Source organism: Uranotaenia lowii, chromosome 1 (genome assembly GCF_029784155.1).
Source record: "Uranotaenia lowii strain MFRU-FL chromosome 1, ASM2978415v1, whole genome shotgun sequence".
Lineage (NCBI taxonomy): Eukaryota > Metazoa > Arthropoda > Insecta > Diptera > Culicidae > Uranotaenia > Uranotaenia lowii.
Genome location: NC_073691.1, coordinates 28386625 through 28405175, shown reverse-complemented (window position 1 = coordinate 28405175; position 18551 = coordinate 28386625). Strand labels below are relative to the sequence as shown.

The 18551-nt window shown below is 37.7% G+C and overlaps 4 protein-coding genes across 9 annotated transcripts; 1 reads left to right on the top strand and 3 right to left on the bottom strand.

The window, feature by feature from the left end:
* Window positions 1-66: 66 nt before the first annotated feature.
* Window positions 67-841, bottom strand: LOC129758739 (testisin-like). The gene is made up of 2 exons (XM_055756341.1): window positions 127-841; window positions 67-83 (listed from the first exon to the last, which is right to left on the bottom strand). The coding sequence occupies exons 1-2, from the start codon at window positions 839-841 to the stop codon at window positions 67-69; spliced, it is 732 nt and encodes a 243-aa protein (XP_055612316.1).
* Window positions 842-1630: 789 nt separating this feature from the next.
* Window positions 1631-2515, bottom strand: LOC129758726 (trypsin-like). Its single transcript, XM_055756334.1, has one exon. It carries the CDS (start codon window positions 2513-2515, stop codon window positions 1631-1633), a length of 885 nt encoding a protein of 294 aa, XP_055612309.1.
* Window positions 2516-7704: 5189 nt separating this feature from the next.
* LOC129738794 (ubiquitin-conjugating enzyme E2 H) lies at window positions 7705-12976 on the top strand. 6 transcript variants are annotated; one of them, XR_008735643.1, is made up of 3 exons: window positions 7705-7862; window positions 11010-11672; window positions 12836-12976. XR_008735643.1 is itself a non-coding variant. In XM_055730084.1 (2 exons), exon 2 carries the CDS (start codon window positions 11045-11047, stop codon window positions 11591-11593), a length of 549 nt encoding a protein of 182 aa, XP_055586059.1. In that variant the 5' UTR covers window positions 7705-7862; window positions 11010-11044; the 3' UTR covers window positions 11594-12976. The 6 variants fall into 6 exon arrangements, 5 of the variants coding, with proteins under 5 accessions (XP_055586059.1, XP_055586061.1, XP_055586060.1 ...); XM_055730084.1 differs by having other exon boundaries at window positions 11010-12976; XM_055730086.1 differs by lacking the exon at window positions 7705-7862 and adding an exon at window positions 8929-9280 and having other exon boundaries at window positions 11010-12976.
* Window positions 12977-16323: 3347 nt separating this feature from the next.
* LOC129738703 (trypsin alpha-3-like) lies at window positions 16324-18210 on the bottom strand. The gene is made up of 4 exons (XM_055729957.1): window positions 18014-18210; window positions 16958-17233; window positions 16786-16899; window positions 16324-16724 (listed from the first exon to the last, which is right to left on the bottom strand). Exons 1-4 carry the CDS (start codon window positions 18155-18157, stop codon window positions 16365-16367), a joined length of 894 nt encoding a protein of 297 aa, XP_055585932.1. The 5' UTR covers window positions 18158-18210; the 3' UTR covers window positions 16324-16364.
* Window positions 18211-18551: the final 341 nt, after the last annotated feature.

Here is an 18551-nt window from a genome sequence, read left to right as displayed (position 1 = left end):
TTATCTTAACATAACTTAGAAATTTGTATAGAATACAGTTAATGATTACTATAAAGATATTTCTGTCTAACGGTTTTGTGCCACTGTTCATGTGAGACATGATCCATTGATAGTGAATTTGAGTACTTAAGAACTCCACCTTGGCCGATTCACAACGAGGCGGTCTTCGAGTTAGAATGCCAATGAGAGATCCATCGCACAACAACGGGACACCCATATCCTCAAAACAAATTCCAAAGTGCGGTTCCTCGAGTGTTATGTAGAAAATATCCAGAACATTGGTGGATCTATCTAATCGAACATAAAATTCGCGTAAGTTTTTTTGAACAACAGATTCCTCGGTGCTATTTGAACTCCACCCCACAACCATACATCTTTTATCATTCTGTTGATGAAATTCGTTCAAGATAACGATTGTAGAGCCTTCGATAGGTGTTTGCAAACGTATGATAGCTAAATTCTGATCTTCCTGTAACCATATCGTCGCAATAAGAGACTGCACTGCTCCTGTATTGTTGCCAAGCTGCGTAATACCGGAAATCACGATCAACTCTTTGGAATCTCTAGGCCCGCTTCCATTTAAAACACACTTCGCACCTGTTAGCACATCTTGACGTGAAATTAATACGCTACTGCACAGATGACCATTTCCGAAACGTCCAACTTCCAAAACCTGCAATCGAATCGATACCAAGTACGAGAAATCTTGCAAAGACGCATGGGTTCCACCGATAAGTCTGGAGTCCATCGGTTCTATTTGGGGCAGCATTGATGAAGTTGTGAATGATGATTGCAGTGATATAAGTACCGAAACTGATAAAACAGTCTTCCAGAGGCTCATGATGCGGTGAAATTTCCTGAACTAATGGCTTGTGATAAATGTGCGCTCTAGACTTGTCTACCTTTTCAACCATATTTCTATATCAATGCTATCTATGAATCAAAGCAGAAACAAGAATGTCATCCCAAACGTTCCAATGGTTATCATGTATGATTAAAGCTGGACCTTTTCGGAAGTTATACAAGCTCAAAAAAAGTGAGAACGCAGATCTAGCACCTTATCTCATAGGAACAACTGAACCGATTTTCAAAAATTTCACACGTTTAAATTACTTGTAGTTTTAAGATTTGTTTTAACTCGGGATGAATCATCCCAAAGGCTTAAAATACCAGAAAAAGAAAAAAATGATTTTTTTATAACACAAAACATTTTTTTAAATTTCAGTTTTTTTAGCTAAATATCAGAATGTAGAGGCAATTCAATCAAATATTTCAATCACAAATCAGCCATCTATCATTCAAAATTAAGGTTTTCGGCGGTACTATCTCACCCAGCCGATTTTTTTCCATTTTGCGCATACGCCCTTTAGAAAAAGCGATACCAAGAAGAGTAACCCAGTATTGTTTCGAAAGCTGATGAATAGAATTCGAAAATGATTAAACACTTATTTGAGGTTTTTGTAAGAAACTGTCATATTTTGATATTTACTCTCTGGAGCCACCATATTTTTTTAAATTCTCATCTCAAACTTTTTAATGAAAAATCGAATTCAGAAGCAAATTATGAAGTTAATCGGTGCTCTTATTTATATAACTAAGTAACAAGTAACAAGAATTTCACTTTTTCCAATTAAAACTGATTTAAAACCAAACAAGTAAACGATACCATCAACAGCATTGTGCTCAAACCAAACGTGCATGCCAGATCATCATCGTCAGCCGGCGTTGTTGATGTTGATTGAATTGTGGTAGTTTCCGATTCCCTTATGACCTGATTTATCCATTCGCGATACACCAAGGTATCTTTGAAAATCGATACCTCGTTCTGTGTTGCTGAGCATCCTTCACTGGGACTCAAAATTCCGAAAAGTTGCCCGTTACACACCAATGGTGCACCTGTATCTTCAAGGCACGTTCCTCTTTCAACTTCCAGATTCGAACCGCAAATGTCATCCGATAGCAACGGACTTCTTTCGAATTGACATTGCTGAGCAGTTTTGTCGACAACGCTTATCTCCAATCGATTCAGTGTAGCCCCTGGTTTTGATTCCTCGCTTAGATTTAGACCCCAACCGCAAATTGTACAGCTTGTACCAATAGCCATGTCCGTGGATCCGATTGGAATCGGTGCAATCGTTGCCATGATCGGAACCTCTCCGTAAAATTTCAACACACCAGCATCATTTTCGCGTTTTCCAGCTTGGAAATTTTCATGTATACTTATCGACTGTACCACCATAATGAAGGATTCCATCACATTGTCCAAATTTCCAACGTGAACATTAGTTCGAGAATACTCCACCAGTTTTTCCTCCAGATGTAGGCAACGTGCCGTCGTTAGGACATGCTTTTGAGTGATCAGTGCGCCGGAACATAGAAATATGGTGTCGGTCAAAGAACGAGCATATGTAATTTTAGCTACATGAGGGCACGTACTTGAAGAAACGCTCGATGTTATAGCTGTCGGCACTATTTGAAACAGCAACAATGGCGATAACGTTACGAGTGATAACATTTCGATTTGGTACACGAAGCAAACTAAACGAAAAACTTTTGGCCAACGAAAATCTGAGTCTGAAAGCTGAATGAAACATTGTCCGTTATCTATTGCTGGGTAGGTGGGTACATTATAATCGATTAAAATGATAACGAATTGCAATAATCGAGGTTTCTTTAGTAGATATTTGCTTAAAATTTCGAATGGGCCATCGCAGTCCGCAATGAATTATCAATAAGGCAAAATAATAAAAAATCACAAAAATGACAAAGTTGTTTTTACAACTCTTTTATGTATAGGTATGTACCGCCGGTTTGAAGAGCCAAAGTCTGATTATTGTAATTACATTCCCATTGTGTCGACCAGAAGGACCAAAGCTGTTAAACGGTCGTTAAATAAAATAAACAAACAAAACAAACATTCCCATTGTTTTAGACAAATATAGATATAGTGAAAAAATAATAGTCATAAACGGAAGTCGATAGCTTTAAGAAAGAGATAGATTTCGATCATGTAATCAATGCCTATCTCTTAAGCCCGATTCACAGTTCAAGAGAAAATGAACAGCCATACGAAACCATATTACTCAGGTTTTTTTTACTCACTACCTATTTGTCGGTTAATTTTTATGTTATGTTATTTATCTTTTAATGTCTTTGAGTTAATAATAAAAATTGCAGGTTCTATAAAATTTATAGAGAAGCAATTCAAACCATCATGCCATCAAAAACACTAAATCACTTTTTTTTAAAAATCGTCGCTTCTCGCTTTGCATCATAACAATCTTTTTAATTGGAAAATTTATAGAAACAACAAGGAAAATGGCGCGTTGTGACAACATGATTTTAATCCATCATATTTCGAAAATGACTTCATCCAGAAAAATCTTAAAAATAAATATAAGGCGCTTTAAATAATGAATTTCTAGACAGTTTTTTCAGTAATAGACACTACCAACTCTAAATTTTACAAAAGATTTACCAAAAAATCCTAAAACTTATCGCTTACCGCTAAATGAGTCTGAGCTTTAAAATGAGTTGACATCGTGATTGTCTTTAAACATTTTTTCCCCAATTCTATCAGGTAGTTTAGAATGAATTTTTTTTGAATTTTTTATTTTTTTTTGTAGAGAAATGAATCCAACTTAGATGAAATTTCAGGGACTAGATAAGAGAAAATCGATGTTGAAAAACATGCGAAAAAAATTCGCCTTGTCTCCCGGTGAGACTTGAACCCACATCTTGCGCCTCTCCGGGGCCCATGTATATTCATACGCCAGGTTGGTCTCCTGTAGTAGAATGTTAATACATGGGCCCCGGAGAGGCGCAAGATGTGGGTTCAAGTCTCACCGGGAGACAAGGCGAATTTTTTTCGCATGTTTTTCAACATCGATTTTCTCTTATCTAGTCCCTGAAATTTCATCTAAGTTGGATTCATTTCTCTACAAAAAAAGTTTCGCTGACTGAATGTTTGAGTCAAGACCCATTTCTGGGTCGCAATTTAAAATTTTTTTTGAAATTTTTATGATTTTCAGGTAAAAAACACAAAAAAAAATTATGGTGCCTTAAGCTAACCTGATCTCTCTATTTGAAATCGGAACTTAGATTTTATATTATTAATTCGATTGTGAAAATTTATTGGAAATTATTGTTACCCCCAACCAGGTCTTGAATAATGTTTTCTTTAATCGTTTATGACATTTCATCTATTGTGTTGTATAGATTATTCTTTTCAAATACAGTTATTTTAATTTTACCAATTTTACTTAAAAAGTGCTTTGCTTTGAAGCATGTATGTCACATTTATGATATTTTCAAGCTATTTTTGAAAGAAACGGGTCAATTTCTCAAAGAATAAAAAACGTAAGATCTTACTAGGAGGGGGAGGGGAGGTTTTGAAAAATCTTACTTTGTCTTACCAGGGGGGAGGGAGGGTTGAAAATTTCCAAAATCGTGCTTACGTAATTAGTGAACGGCCTCTAACAAACGACCAAAGTACAAACATAACAAAAACAAAAATGATGACAAAAATAACATAAATGACACAAAATACAAAAATGCAAAAAAAAAACAAAAATGATAAGAATGTCTAGAATGACCAGAAGGATTAAAAGACAAAAAATAAAAAAAGACAGAGTGTGAGAAACCTACAAAAATGACATAAGTGACCAAAATTAAAAGAAAAAAAAAGACAAAAATCCGAAAACTGGCAAAAATGATAAAAATAACAAACATGTCGATGATGCTAAAGACAAAGACAAAGTTGTTTGAAAAAATGAATAAAAAATGATAAATAAGTATAACTGAATTTAAAAAAAATCAAAATTTACCAAATTTATAAAAATTACAACATCGGTAATAATGATTAAAATTTGAAAAAAAAATAAAACTTCAAAACAACTCCGCCTGTAAGGGTTCTCACTCGTTTTCCTTTTAAAATATGTTGTTCGTCATTTTAAGTATAATTTATTTAAGATTAACAGATCATTTGTTATTTTCTACACTTTTCTTATTAGTTTCAATTTAAGCGTCAGCTCCCCGAGCTATTTAAATGCTATAAAAAAATAGCTAAAACTGAAAAACATGACAAAATTGATAAAAACGACATACATGATCACAATTAAAAACTGCCAAAATGAACATGAATGCCAAAACAACAAAAAATTAGTTACGTTATAAAATTATTTAAAAATAAAACAAAAAAGAAGAAAATGACAAAAAAAAATCATAAAAATGACATGAAAGGCCAAAATGATAAAAATGCATTTATAACAAAAATGACAAATATCATAGAGGTAATAAGAACAAAAATAACTGAATGACAAAAATGATAAAAAAATTAAAAGACGAAGGTGGTAAAAATAACAAATAAAAAAACGAATAAATTTACCAAAATGAAAATTATTATAAAAATATTGCAAAATTGCCAAAAAATAGATTAATAAGATCAGAGAAATGAAAAATTGACAAAAGTAGCAGAAATTACAAAAACAATGCAATATGTTAAAAATGATTAAAACGGCAAAAATAATAATTACCGAACTGAAAAACTACATCAAAATAAAGATAATATGTTGAAAATTGCAAGAAATTACGAAAATCACTCAAATGAAAATCACGACAAAGATGACATAAATAACCAAAATGAGACAATTCTAAAAATAAAAAAAAAATACAAAGCTTCCAGAATAATAAAAAAAGAAGTGTTTAAAATTAACATTTAGCTACCGTTAATGTTATTTTTGTCATATGGTTTAATTTTGTCAATTTTGTTTTTGCATTTTTTATGTTTGTCATTTGTTCCATACATGTTAGCTCATATCGTTATTTTCATACACAAATTTTGCCATTTTGTCAAATCTGTTATAATAAGATTATATTTTCTCATTATTATTTCTATTTTTTCAGTTTTTGTTGTTGTATCTGTTGCCTTTTTTCATTACAAGGACATCTGTGATTTGTCTTGTTTGTCATTTCTGCCTATTTTGTTATTTTTTCCATATTTGCGTTTTTCACATTTCTGTGATTTTTGTCTTTTGTCTGTTCTGTTATCTCGTTTATGTTCGTCAAGTTTGCCATTTCTGTCATTTCGTGTTTTTATATGTTGTATCCTTTGTTTTTTTTGTCATTTCTGTCTTTTCTGCTATTTCGACTATTTTTGTATTCTTTTTTTTATTTAGTTTTAATTTCTTTTATTTTCCAATGTTTTCGGGATCGCACTTACGTTTGAAAAGTTGTCTTAAATTTGAATCTTGCTTGTAAGCGATATAACAAAGAGCTATGTTTGGATGGCTTGAATCTTATTTTGTTTAATAATGGCTATTCATTAAAATAATGGCTATTCATTAAAAAAAAAATGCCAAAAGCAATCAACGTGAAGAGAGATCTCGGTTAGGGACCGTTCAGATACCACGTGGACAGAAAAATGAGATTTTTTACCCCCTTCTCCCCCTCCGTGGACAAGCGTGGACATTTGACAAACCCCTACCCCCTGTAGTGAATTTCTTTTTACGCAACATTTCATATTAAGATTTGACCTTTTTCCACTTTAAATAAACACTTTTTTCCGGGCTCACAAAATCTCCAGAAAAACACGTATATTCGTCATCAAAATCGAATCTAGAATGACTCTCCATCATTCATCCACACCTGTCTTCGTCTCCCAACCAGTTCACTATCCACTCACACACTGCTCAAACTTCTACCATTTTACGTTAGCGTTATCTGTATTAATTTACACACTCCAATTTTGAATGAGTCTAATGTATTATACAATCATTTTCATACTGTTTATTTCAACTAATCAGATCTTACTTAGATGAATAATCTTAAATAAATAATGCAAGATTAATAAATTCAGTACATTTTAATCAACGCTATTAAATACTATACTTGTTCAACTATTTGATATTTAACATATACTCTCAGGACATATCTACCACACCCCCCTCCCCGGATGTCCACGTGGACAGATTTGAGAAAGTTTTTTTTTAAAATACCTATAATTTGACACTTAGAAAACACCACTTTTTGCCTTTTTGTTATATAGAAATGGCTGATTTTTTAAAACAGAATAATAATTTCCTAATATAAACAAAAATTTAAAATTTTTAATTTCTTATTTATCATATTTATCACTTACTTTCAAGTAGCTACTTATTGTTTAAACTTAAACTGGAAAGGTATGCCATTTTATGATTTTAATTTCAACATCTTAATATTTATTCACCTTTAGAAAATATTCTGGAAGTAAATATGTCCACGTGGATATGACCCAAACCCCTACCCCCCTCTCCGTGGACAATCGTGGACATTTCCATACCCTCCCCCCCCCCCCCCCCCCCCCCCACTGAGTTGTCCACGTGGTATGTGACGGCCCCTTATTAGAAATAAAAATGAGAAAACTATCAGAAACTCAAGTATTAGTTTTAATTTACAGTAATTAATAATTGAAAAATTATAAGCGTGTTCTGTGAGATGCCCGTGAGATATTTTCTTTCCATGATGCATGCGCTCTTTTCCGTTCTCTTTCCGCTCTTTCGACACTCATTCTCCGCAAACTTCCTCTCTGAAGTTATAAACTTCTCAACTTCTCAGCTGTTTTCAGTTTTCGTCGTTTATTTTTCGCGATTGAGCTACTGCGATTGGCGAGTGAGGTTTTTTTTTTTTTTTAATTTGTGGTTGTCCTAAGACGGCTAAGAGAGTGAGGTTTGCTTGCTTTGCTTGGTGTCTTGTCGTTGATTGGTTTCGTACATTTCACTGTTCTGTTTCTGATGCGTTGATAGGAAGTAGTGACTTTGGGGTGCGCTCAACTACGTCTAAATTTTGTGCAACTGCAACCATTTTCCCGCAGCTGGAACATATTGGTAAGTGAAGCTGAAATTATCGAGCATTGAATTTGAGAAAGTAGTGTAGGGGGATTGGCAATTTTCGTCTGGAAAAATCCATTTTAATTTTGTTGCGATAATATTTTCTTAAAAGATATAATTTTGCTCTCTTTCATCACACTCGGGAGCTCACGGAAAACAAAGAGCAAGTGTTAGACGGAGATAGACTGAAGGAAACTGGCGATGCTTGTCTGGGACACGAAAGAGATAGTCGTTTATTTTGGGTCACCAAAAATGAGTTCCGCGTATCTCAAAGCTGCTTAGGGGAATACGGAATACAGTGAGCAACGTTTTCGAACCACAAGATTCAAAAGCTTTTTTCTAGAAAATGAAACCAAAATCTCTTTAAGTATATCTTAAATATTCCTCCGAACTTCAAAATATGTATCTCAGCGATTTAAATCTAAGTTTATTAAATATATTTATGACCCTTTTCCTTCGTAGTAACCGATTTGTGGCGACGATTTACCAATTGTTTTCGAAATTAAGTATAGATGAGTCAAAAAGTGTCCCATTAAAAATAGTTTTGCTTTATGTGAATTGTTTGATGAATATTATAAAATATGGTGATTGCATCTTGCAGCAACATGATTAATAGTACAATCTAACACCCCACTACATGGGAGAAGTGTTTGTCAACTATACGGGAGATTATATGTTAACCATCTGGATTAGACGTTTTCATGAGCATCGTGAAAATAATATTCTCTTTGGTCACGGAGATATGTTTTGGCCCGTTTATGTTTGGTATAGGTCTGTGGCTGAGCCCAGCTGGTCAAGTCAGAGCTGTTATGCTGTAGCAAACTGAAACTGTGTGCGCAAACAAAATACTCTCTTCCACACCACCGAAAACATAAAATCGAGAGCATGAGTGTTTATGCGTTCGAGGTACTTCCATCCAAGTCATCTACAGCTAACAAGCGAAAATCAAAACACCATTGGCAGAAAATCCCTCGACGGCCAATCGGAAAAAACTCCTCAGCAGAGACCACAATAGAGTTACGATCCGCGACCGACAAATTCGTTGAGTTCAGTTCAACCCATACCTTCGCCCTAGTCAAGCTGTGCATATTGTTGCTAGTAGATGGCTTCCTGGTAGGCACACATCTCAGCTCAGCTGACAGTTTCCACGAGTCGGGGGTGGTCTGGATGGAACATTCACAGACACGGGCAGGACGGAATATACGAACGGAGCATGGCTAACTAAATGCACGGTACATTGGTGGTGTTGCTAAATCGAAATCGAACTTTGTGTTTGTGCTCTCGCCATTCGTCTTTCGACAGCCATACCTAGAGCGTGTGTACCTAGCTATCTATTGGATGATGTTGCCATTGGAAGCAGCTGTGGGTGCAGCATAAATAGATTATCGTCATCAAACAGCAGTGGAGAGCCAGAGGTAGATCAGTACGAGATATCAATCAGACAGCTATTGAAATTTTCACGTTCCAGCTTCAGGGTAAATACGTCACGTTTTGCTTTGTTCTAATGTAGATAAGTACCTATTCGGATACTTGGAAGGTGGAAAATAAGGTTCTAGATTGGTGAAACAAGAGCGTATGATATCTCTCTAATTATTTCCACTTCCTCGGTTTTGCCCCATACTGTGATATGTTGCTCCTTTGTGTGACTTTCAAGCAAGCCATCTTCGTCCCAGTCGTCATCATCATCGTTCAGTGGTGCAGATTACATCAGGTTCAGGTTCACAATGTCAGCAACCTGAAACGTCGACGACGACGACGACGATGCAGACATTGGTCAAACGACGAATTGAGAGATTACTTAATCTGTGGAGTTTTGTGTGCTGCTCGGTGAATGTTTGATTGTTATTGGCAATCTTTTCCTTTGCCTCCCATCATTTTTCTTAAAAGTGAGTTGAGTAAAAGTCAACAACAGCAGCAAAACACGGGCAAAACGGAGGACGAAGAAAAAAAACAAATCCATCGCCTATCGGTTTTGCGGAGGGGGTCACGCAGAGTTTGTCGAGTTGAATCGAGGCGTATGTTGTTGTTGGTTTTATTTGGTTGAGGCGTAATTTTTCGGCCATAGAAGATGGGGTCGGGGCGAGGACATGGCGAGAACTGGTTCAGAAGAGCGCACACGACCAGCACCAAGCAAAGCAGCCCTGAGAGAGGTTTTTCAAAGCGTTTGTTTTGTATTTTTGTGTACCATCATCGCGCGTGGTTGAAAATATGGACTACAGCAAGGGCTCGATTTTTCGGCCCCTTCGCATTATTCTGTATCGGGTCGGTCGTGTCGTGCCCATCATCATCAGAACTAAACCACAGCAATATCGATTCACAGAACCAATGGAGGAAACACGATGACACGAATTCTTTGTCAGTCGCGTCTTTGTTCTAATCGAGTTAATGTTTTATGAGGAAGCACTATGTTCTAGTTTTCACAAAATGCTTCGCAATGCTCCCCATTTGCTGGTATTTTACTTGAAGCGAAAACAAGCAAGCAAGCACCCAGTGTCTGGCATGTCGATTAGGTTAAATATGGAGAATGTAGTGGAGCAATTTTCACAATATATATTTGCACCAGAAAACCCATGCGCGCGTTTTCCTTTATTTGATGGAGGTGGATTGAAGGAATTTTAACAACTTTTAAAGGACTACGACAGTGGTTTCTTTGTTGACGGAAGAGTGGCTTTCTATGTCACATATCGCACAGTCTTAAGTTTCGTTCCCGTTCTCGTTTCCTCCTCGCTCATGTTGCTGTCATTTTTAAACTTTTCTTACGTTTCCCTTATACATCTAAGTACATGGTGTAGGTATTAAAAAAAAGGCCAATGAGTCTTTCAATTTGTTGTTGGTTAAGCAAACTTTTATCAAAAACATTCCTAAACTTTACGATTTTCAAGTACATATTGATCGCTAAACCAAATACGCCAACTTTGAATTGAGTCAAGATATAAATATGTGATTTGTACCTAGTGTTTTTACTATACTTACATTGTTAATCTGAGGTTTTCCTACCACCTCAATTTCCGAAAGGCTTAGACACAAACTGGCAAAAGTGGAATTACTGATCGTATTCACATATACATAATATTAGATGATGTTAAGTCCCTTTTGGTTTTCTAATCAAAGGTGCGTTTTCTGATTCAATTTTGTCTGTTACAGATTAACGATACAGAAGTGAAGCGTTTCGGTTCATCATGTCCTCCCCGAGTGCTGGCAAACGTCGGATGGACACCGACGTGATCAAGCTGATCGAGAGCAAACACGAAGTGACTATCCTTGGCGGTCTGAATGAGTTCTGCGTCAGGTTCTTTGGCCCTCGAGGGACACCTTACGAGGGCGGCGTATGGAAGGTGCGTGTTCATCTGCCCGAGCACTATCCCTTCAAATCTCCCAGCATTGGGTTCATGAACAAAATCTACCACCCGAACATCGACGAAGTTTCCGGGACGGTGTGTCTGGACGTGATCAATCAGGCCTGGACGGCCCTGTACGATCTGTCCAATATTTTTGAGTCGTTCTTACCACAACTGTTGACCTACCCCAACCCGGTCGATCCTCTCAATGGCGATGCTGCGGCCATGTATCTGCACAAGCCAGAGGAGTACAAAAAGAAGGTCGCCGACTACGTGAGGCGATACGCGACCGAAGAAGCCTTGCGTGACCAAGAACCTGCTGAGAGTTCCGACAGTGAATCGAGTATGTCCGATTTCAGTGAGGATGAAGCGCAAGATATGGAGTTATAACAACGGCTAGCCACTATATTAACCAATTATTATTATTAAACAAAATGGAGAAATCAACCGCAGAAGTTGGATAAAAAAGGTGAGAAATGAAATCTTTTTATTAAATTAAATGTTTTCACGTAGATCTACGCAAATCCACAACCGACACACCAAAACAAATGAACGCATACACAGAAACAAACAAAAACCCATAATAAGCAAATAATAATATAAGCGCGAAAAATCTCATTCGCCTCCCACACGTTTAGATGACTCCTAACTAACATCAGTAATACCCAATTATGAACAAGAGAACTTAAAAGCCAACCGTTCGCTAACCACATTGTGAAAGGAAACGTAAGATTTAGCTGAAAATCGAAACATGTTTGAATAAAACCAAAACACTTGAAAGCTGTTTTAGAACTATGCAATCTTAGTTGTTGTTTTCTGCTAGCATGATTCACATATGCAGTTAATTGAAGGGGTTATTCTGAGTTCTAGGCGTTATTGTTACTGATGATTTTTTTTGTTACATCCGTGAATGTCTATTTCGAATCGAATGTTTAAAAGTGAATTTCTATCATAATGACAATATATAATAAGAACGACGAACAATTTTGATTTCGGTCAAATTCTTAAAATTAGAAAAAAAGATCTCCAAAGGATTAAACCAGAAAGAATTTTCGAATCGTGTTATTTTGAAAATCAAACAATCGCAGGTCCCCACAATAACCCCTTTACAATTAACCGATACGATACACTTTCCTCCCCGTAATAATCGCTGTTCCAATTGTGAGTGTGTATGGATCAATAATCGAATGGAATCTATCGTTAAGCACGTAGGTACCAGTCCTGAATCGCGTTTACAACAACAAAAAAGTTAAAGCTGTTTGTATTTTTAAGCTATTGCAAAAAAGCGGCGCACGATTTCCCTGTTTCTTTAATAAAACAAAGCGATAAAAATGCTGTCAGTGAACAATTTGTTTCACCGCAATCGCTTTTCAGGACCTAGTTTTTGATTGTTCAAATTAAAATCTTTAAAATAACGATAATAATGTGTATTTTTGTTGCGTTACTTTTCATCGTGTCCCCGCTTTTGTACCGCGCAACGCACATTTCCCTCCCAATTGCTGAAAAAAAATTCACTTTCTCTCTCTTCTAATTCGAAGCAATTCATGTTATGCACCATTGAAATACCTATTAGTACCAAATCAAATGCCCCGTTGATTAATTCAATAATACCGAGCTGTGTAACTCGTTCAGGATGACAATGGCTTCTGGTAGACCGACCGGTGGTAGAACTTCTTTTCTTCTCTACAACTTATCAAAAAGCAAAACACTCAACTCTGTTCTCAAGTGGATAAAACAGAAATGAAAACTGTGCGCGGCGTGCGGAAGTAACAATTGTTTATAAATGATTAACTATTGATAACATTAATATTAGTAGGAAACAAGTAAGAATATAATTACTATAATTATTACTGAAATAGTGATTGACGATTGGCCCTTCCCCTAGCTGGGGGCCGGAACAGTAAAAGCCGGCCCTGGGGGGGGAGCAGAAAATAAAATAAAATTGAAAATCCAAAAAATACAAGGAAAAAAAACGTAGTGATTAAGCGATGTTTGTAATTTCGATGAATGAGAAATATTTCTTTGATGATAAACATTAGTAATAACGAGTCAGAAACAAACAAATAAAAACAAAAAAGAATCGCATATATTTAAACATATTAATAAAATGTGACAACAGTAAAGAAAAAGAACGTGATTGGTGATGACTGCCTTGTAGATTAGATTCAGTGCTAGAAACAATTGTGTTTCGTTGGGAAGGTTAAAAAACACCTAATGCAATTACCTATTGTCTATATCAATTCATCTTTATGTTGGTATTTTTATACTTCAACATTCAAAACATAATCGGGCAAGAGGAATTCGTGGAGTAGGGGAAAAGTTCATATAACGGCTAATACGCGCCACCCTTGTTTTGAAGAATCTGAAAAATTTTAAGCCTGCAAAATATTACCAATTTGTTTTAAATGCTGTGATTGGTCATGGCATGTATGAATATTTCCTTAAAATGCCCCTGCGTCGTGATAATTTCACAATTTAGGTTTTTCTTCATTTTGATCTAAATTTAAAAACAATTTAACACGTTCGTCGCCACGTCACCCATATATGGGTGACGGCTCTCTTAAGCAAGGTTGCCGCTCAGTTCTGCCACGCGTTGTAAATCTGAAGCTCTCTCGCTTTACTTTCATGCTCTGAGATTTTTTTTGGGCGACGAACGTGTTAAATAAGGTGTCACCAAGCAGAGAAAAACGAATAAGACAATATTTTCTGACACATCGATAGAGGAGAATCTAAACTATGATTTTATGCTAAAAAATCATACTGAACTCGCTAAGGTATGCTTTTTATGAGTATGTTCTATCACGGCTCATGCGCTCGTTATAACGCGCCAATCGTAGTAGGCTGAAAATAGCATTAATTTTTCAAAAAGGCCAATTTTCATTGAAAATGAACAAAAAGTCTAAAACCATATTTTGAGAGTTAGTTCAGCCCCAAAAATCTATTTTTCACTTTTTTTTTAATTTTGATTAGTCCATTTTGATTTTCTTGTCAGTCAAAGTGTCTGTAAGTATTGGTGTGTTTTCGGTCTTCGGCTGCTCTCGGGTGTGTTCGGCTGCTAGGCGCGTATTGAATACACAGCGGCGCGTATTTGCAACACAGTTTTGTTCTGTGGCTTTGAATATGGTTATTAAAAATCAAGTTTTTGAAGAAACTACAGCAATTTGAGTAATAAAAAATCATAGGCATTTGTAGAAAACACTTTTCTTCAACGATTATACCCATTTTTTACACAATTTGTACGTGGAATACATAGAAAATCAGCGATTCGCTTAGGTGGCGCATAATAGGGCATGTTCCCCTAAAACCGGAATCATTCTTGAGAAAGTAAAAAAAGGTGGCTCCAGAGAGTTTCAAATTTTTCATCTGAACAAACAACCACCACGTCAGAATCGATAACCAGACATGCGCGTTTGTTTGTGTGTGTGTGTGTGTGTGTGTGTGTGTGTGTGTGTGTGTGTGTGTGTGTGTGTGTGTGTCTGTGTGTGTGCGTGTGTGTGTGTGTGTGTGTGTGTGTGTGTGTGTGTGTGTGTGTGTGTGTGTGTGTGTGTGTGTGTGTGTGTGTGTCTGTGTGTCTCTCTCTCTCTCTCTCTGTGTGTGTGTGTGTGTGTGTGTGTGTGTGTGTGTGTGTGTGTGTGTGTGTGTGTGTGTGTGTGTGTGTGTGTGTGTGTGTGTGTGTGTGTGTGTGTGTGTGTGTGTGTGTGTGTGTGTGTGTGTGTGTGTGTGTGTGTGTGTATGTGTGTGTGTGTGTGCGTGTGTGTGTGTGTGTGTGTATGTGTGTGTGTGTGTGTGTGTGTGTGTGTGTGTGTGTGTGTGTGTGTGTGTGTGTCTGTGTGTCTCTCTCTCTCTCTCTGTGTGTGTGTGTGTGTGTGTGTGTGTGTGTGTGTGTGTGTGTGTGTGTGATTTTTAAGACTCAGATACCACCCCACCCCCCCCCCCCCTCCCATACTACATCAGACTTACTGCAGGAAAGCAACAATTACTCATGCTGAAGACTGCGCTTGTCACATGGAAGGCTGACGGGTTGTTATTGTGTCAGTCGATATCTGTACACTGTCGTGTACCGGAACAAACCCCAAACTATTGCAGTCCTTGCTGCGGTAAAGCAAGAGACTGGCGCATTCGATCCTGTATTTCCCCAAAGAGTCTCGTAATTAAAAAAAATATTAATGATAAAATAAAGGAAGCGAAGATGCCGGAGAAGGGTGCAAGCCCTGATCCGTTTGGAGCTAAGAGTCTACGTCGATCTCAAGCTAGGCAGCTGGCTCCATAGAGAAAGCAGGAAGAGAGGTGGGGGATCCTATCAGCTCTTCCGTGAAGGAGGAACTTCCCGTGGCGAAGGAAGTGAAGGAAGGGATGATAGAAATGAAGGCTTCAACTTGCTTGTAAAGACTATGGTACTTTTCACAGAGACAAACAAAGCAGTCCTAGCGATAATCAAAGAGTGGCTCCAAATCTGCATTGGACTACTGTAGCTTACGGTCCTGGAAAGTAAGTTTCCATCAGTTTGAAAAGGTACCTCCTTCCCTTCCTCAATATGAAAATAGCAGAGCCAATTGTAACATTGATCTAAATTCCTCTATAAATAAACAAAATAGAATAGAATAGATCTAAATTCCATGATCGCAGCCTTCAATGCCCTATTCGCAATATTACCTGGCCCCAAGGTCTTTTTCACCTGACGATACTCTACGTTGTAGTTCAACTCCTAGTCTTACGGGGCCAGTGGTTAACTACAATAAGATTGTGCTGACGGAACAGCTCCCTCGATATCCTCAATTTCTGGGACTATCAGCCTATTTATTTGTTTTTTTTCCTCCGGTCGAATTGTGTTGTCTTCCAGAGTTGTTCATCTCTCGATGTTTCTCGTCTGCTGGGTTATGTACTCTGACCTCCCTGGACCTACGGTTTGAAATACCTCACGTGAGTTCTTCTACTAAAATGGATCCCGTTAACTTAGGCTATCATCAAACCTTCCTCGTTCGATTTGGCTATATGTTCTATGTACTACTTGTATCGGTAAGATGGGACTCCATAGCTGTACCAAGTCCAAAAATTCTTTCTATGCTTCAAGTCTGTTGAAAACCCAAATGAACTTTCTCTAAGATAATAAAGACCTCACATTGAGTTTCGTTATCTTATTAACTACAGACTTAAACATATACTAGTGCATGGCCACAATCGATAAGCAAACCACTAGCGCGACTAAATTGAAAATCGAACCGACCACGCTAGCTCCATTGGCCCTAATCCACTCCCGGTAGTATGCCACATCCATGTAAACTCCGGGTGCGTCCGGTTCCGCACAGCGATAGCCATGGGAAACGATGCCGGTGAGGAGCCCGTTGCAAACCAGTGGCCCCCCGGAATCACCCTGGCAAGCGTCTCGTCCACCTTCCAGCTCGCCGGCGCAAATCATGCCCGGAAGAAGATTCCCCCGATTGCCCCGCGTATTATTACAGACCTCGGTGGGCTGCAAGGTGAGGTTAACTGCTCGCAACTGCGCCGGAGCTGCGTTGACGCCCTGTTGAATAAACAGAGTTTGTTATCAATATCTAATATTCAGTTAATTGTTCAGGACTTACGTATTCCATGGTTCCCCATCCGCTAGTTTGGCACTTTACCAATGGATTTGGTTTAACTGTCGCCAGGTTGATCGGAGCAAGCGTCGGATGCGGAAATACTATCGGCGCTGATAGCTGCAATTTGAATCGTTATCCAAACCTTCCCACCTCAATACTCTTCAAAGATACTCACAATCAAAATTCCTACATCGTTGTCAAAATTTTTCGGATTGTATCGTTGATGGACGACCACTCGGGCTACGTTACGGATTTCCGTTTGGGCCGTCAACATCAATCGGTTCAGGTCTCCACCGACAACTCGAAAGTACCTGGCCGGCAGTTGCCGATCGTTATCGTCCACCAGACAGTGGGCGGCTGTCAGAACCGTAACATTGTTGATCAAACTGCCCCCACACGAATGGCCGCTACCGAAGCGATTTTCATCGATCGATCTTACTCGGATGGAAACCTATACGTAAAAGGAAGGAAGGAAGGTCGCGATAGCTTCAGTCAGCGTCCCAAGGAAAATGTGTCGATGTCATTTTTCAAACGCCTTCATATCTTATCGGCTGTAGAAGATTGCGTCCGGTGAATTTGGAATGACTTATTTACGGTGATTCAGAATGCATGCTTACAATATATGGGATGCGTGTTCAATTCATTTCAATATTTGAGGGTCAAAGAGCTAGAATAAGGAACAAATATTTAGACATATATCCTAGTCAGTATTTTGTTGCCATGTTATGACAATTTCCAATCCTGACATCATATTTTTTTGTTGACAACTGATTAAATGATTGATTGTTTGTCGAAATTTATCTATCTTAATAAACGGACTTCAGCGATAAACTAATAGCTAGCACTAGACCTTTCGTGTTTTCCTGTTATGGATAACATTGGTATATTATGAATCCTGAACAGCTACATATATTTGAAGAAAATTAACATAAGCTTAAGGTATACCACGATCCACCAAAGGCATATTCTAGCCACTGACTTACCTCTTTAATTGGGACGCTGATTCAAACGAAAATATTTGGTAATAAGTCACTGTCTTTCTGAAGAGTTTTAACAAATTCCTATTTTCAAATGATCGAATAACGACGCCGGCCAAGTCTATGTAGTCGAGAATATTTTTAAAAACATTGATCTCCAATAACTTTTCAATGTCCATACAATTCCAATTAAAACCATCTTTTTCCAACTTAAATTTACCTTTAATTTCCAAATTTGAATTATCGCAACTCACCTGATGCCTGGTGTCGCGAGCGTCTGCCAAGAAGCCTCCAACGATTCTGGGCTCTATGGAGCCACCAGTACTTTCAAGTGATGCTGCTGCAGCGCCAAAAGAAAGAAGCACCATCCCCAAACAAAAGCCTTTAATGAGGAACATTGCAGCGCCCCAAAATAAAAAAAAAACACCTAACAGACAGCGGCCGGAAAACGACTAACGACAATCAGTCAGCGCAACGTTTGGCTTTTCGCTCGCAATTCAAATGGGACTCCTCCTTATCTGTCGCTAGTGATCGATACTGTGTGATATTGGGTCTTATCGATAACATTAGGTGCCTACGGTTCTTCCCGATGATGCCAATTGCTGCCTGATGATAACACACACTGCACCCGCCGGCCGCGATTTGTGAACGGATACACGACGATACGACATTGAACTGTTTCTAATTTTGCTAAAGTTTGTCTGGAAGAGAATTTCGAATGGTTCGAAAAACTAATTTACTGACCTTAAAAATGTATGCAAGATAAGGGTTACTATGCGATACAATCCAAAG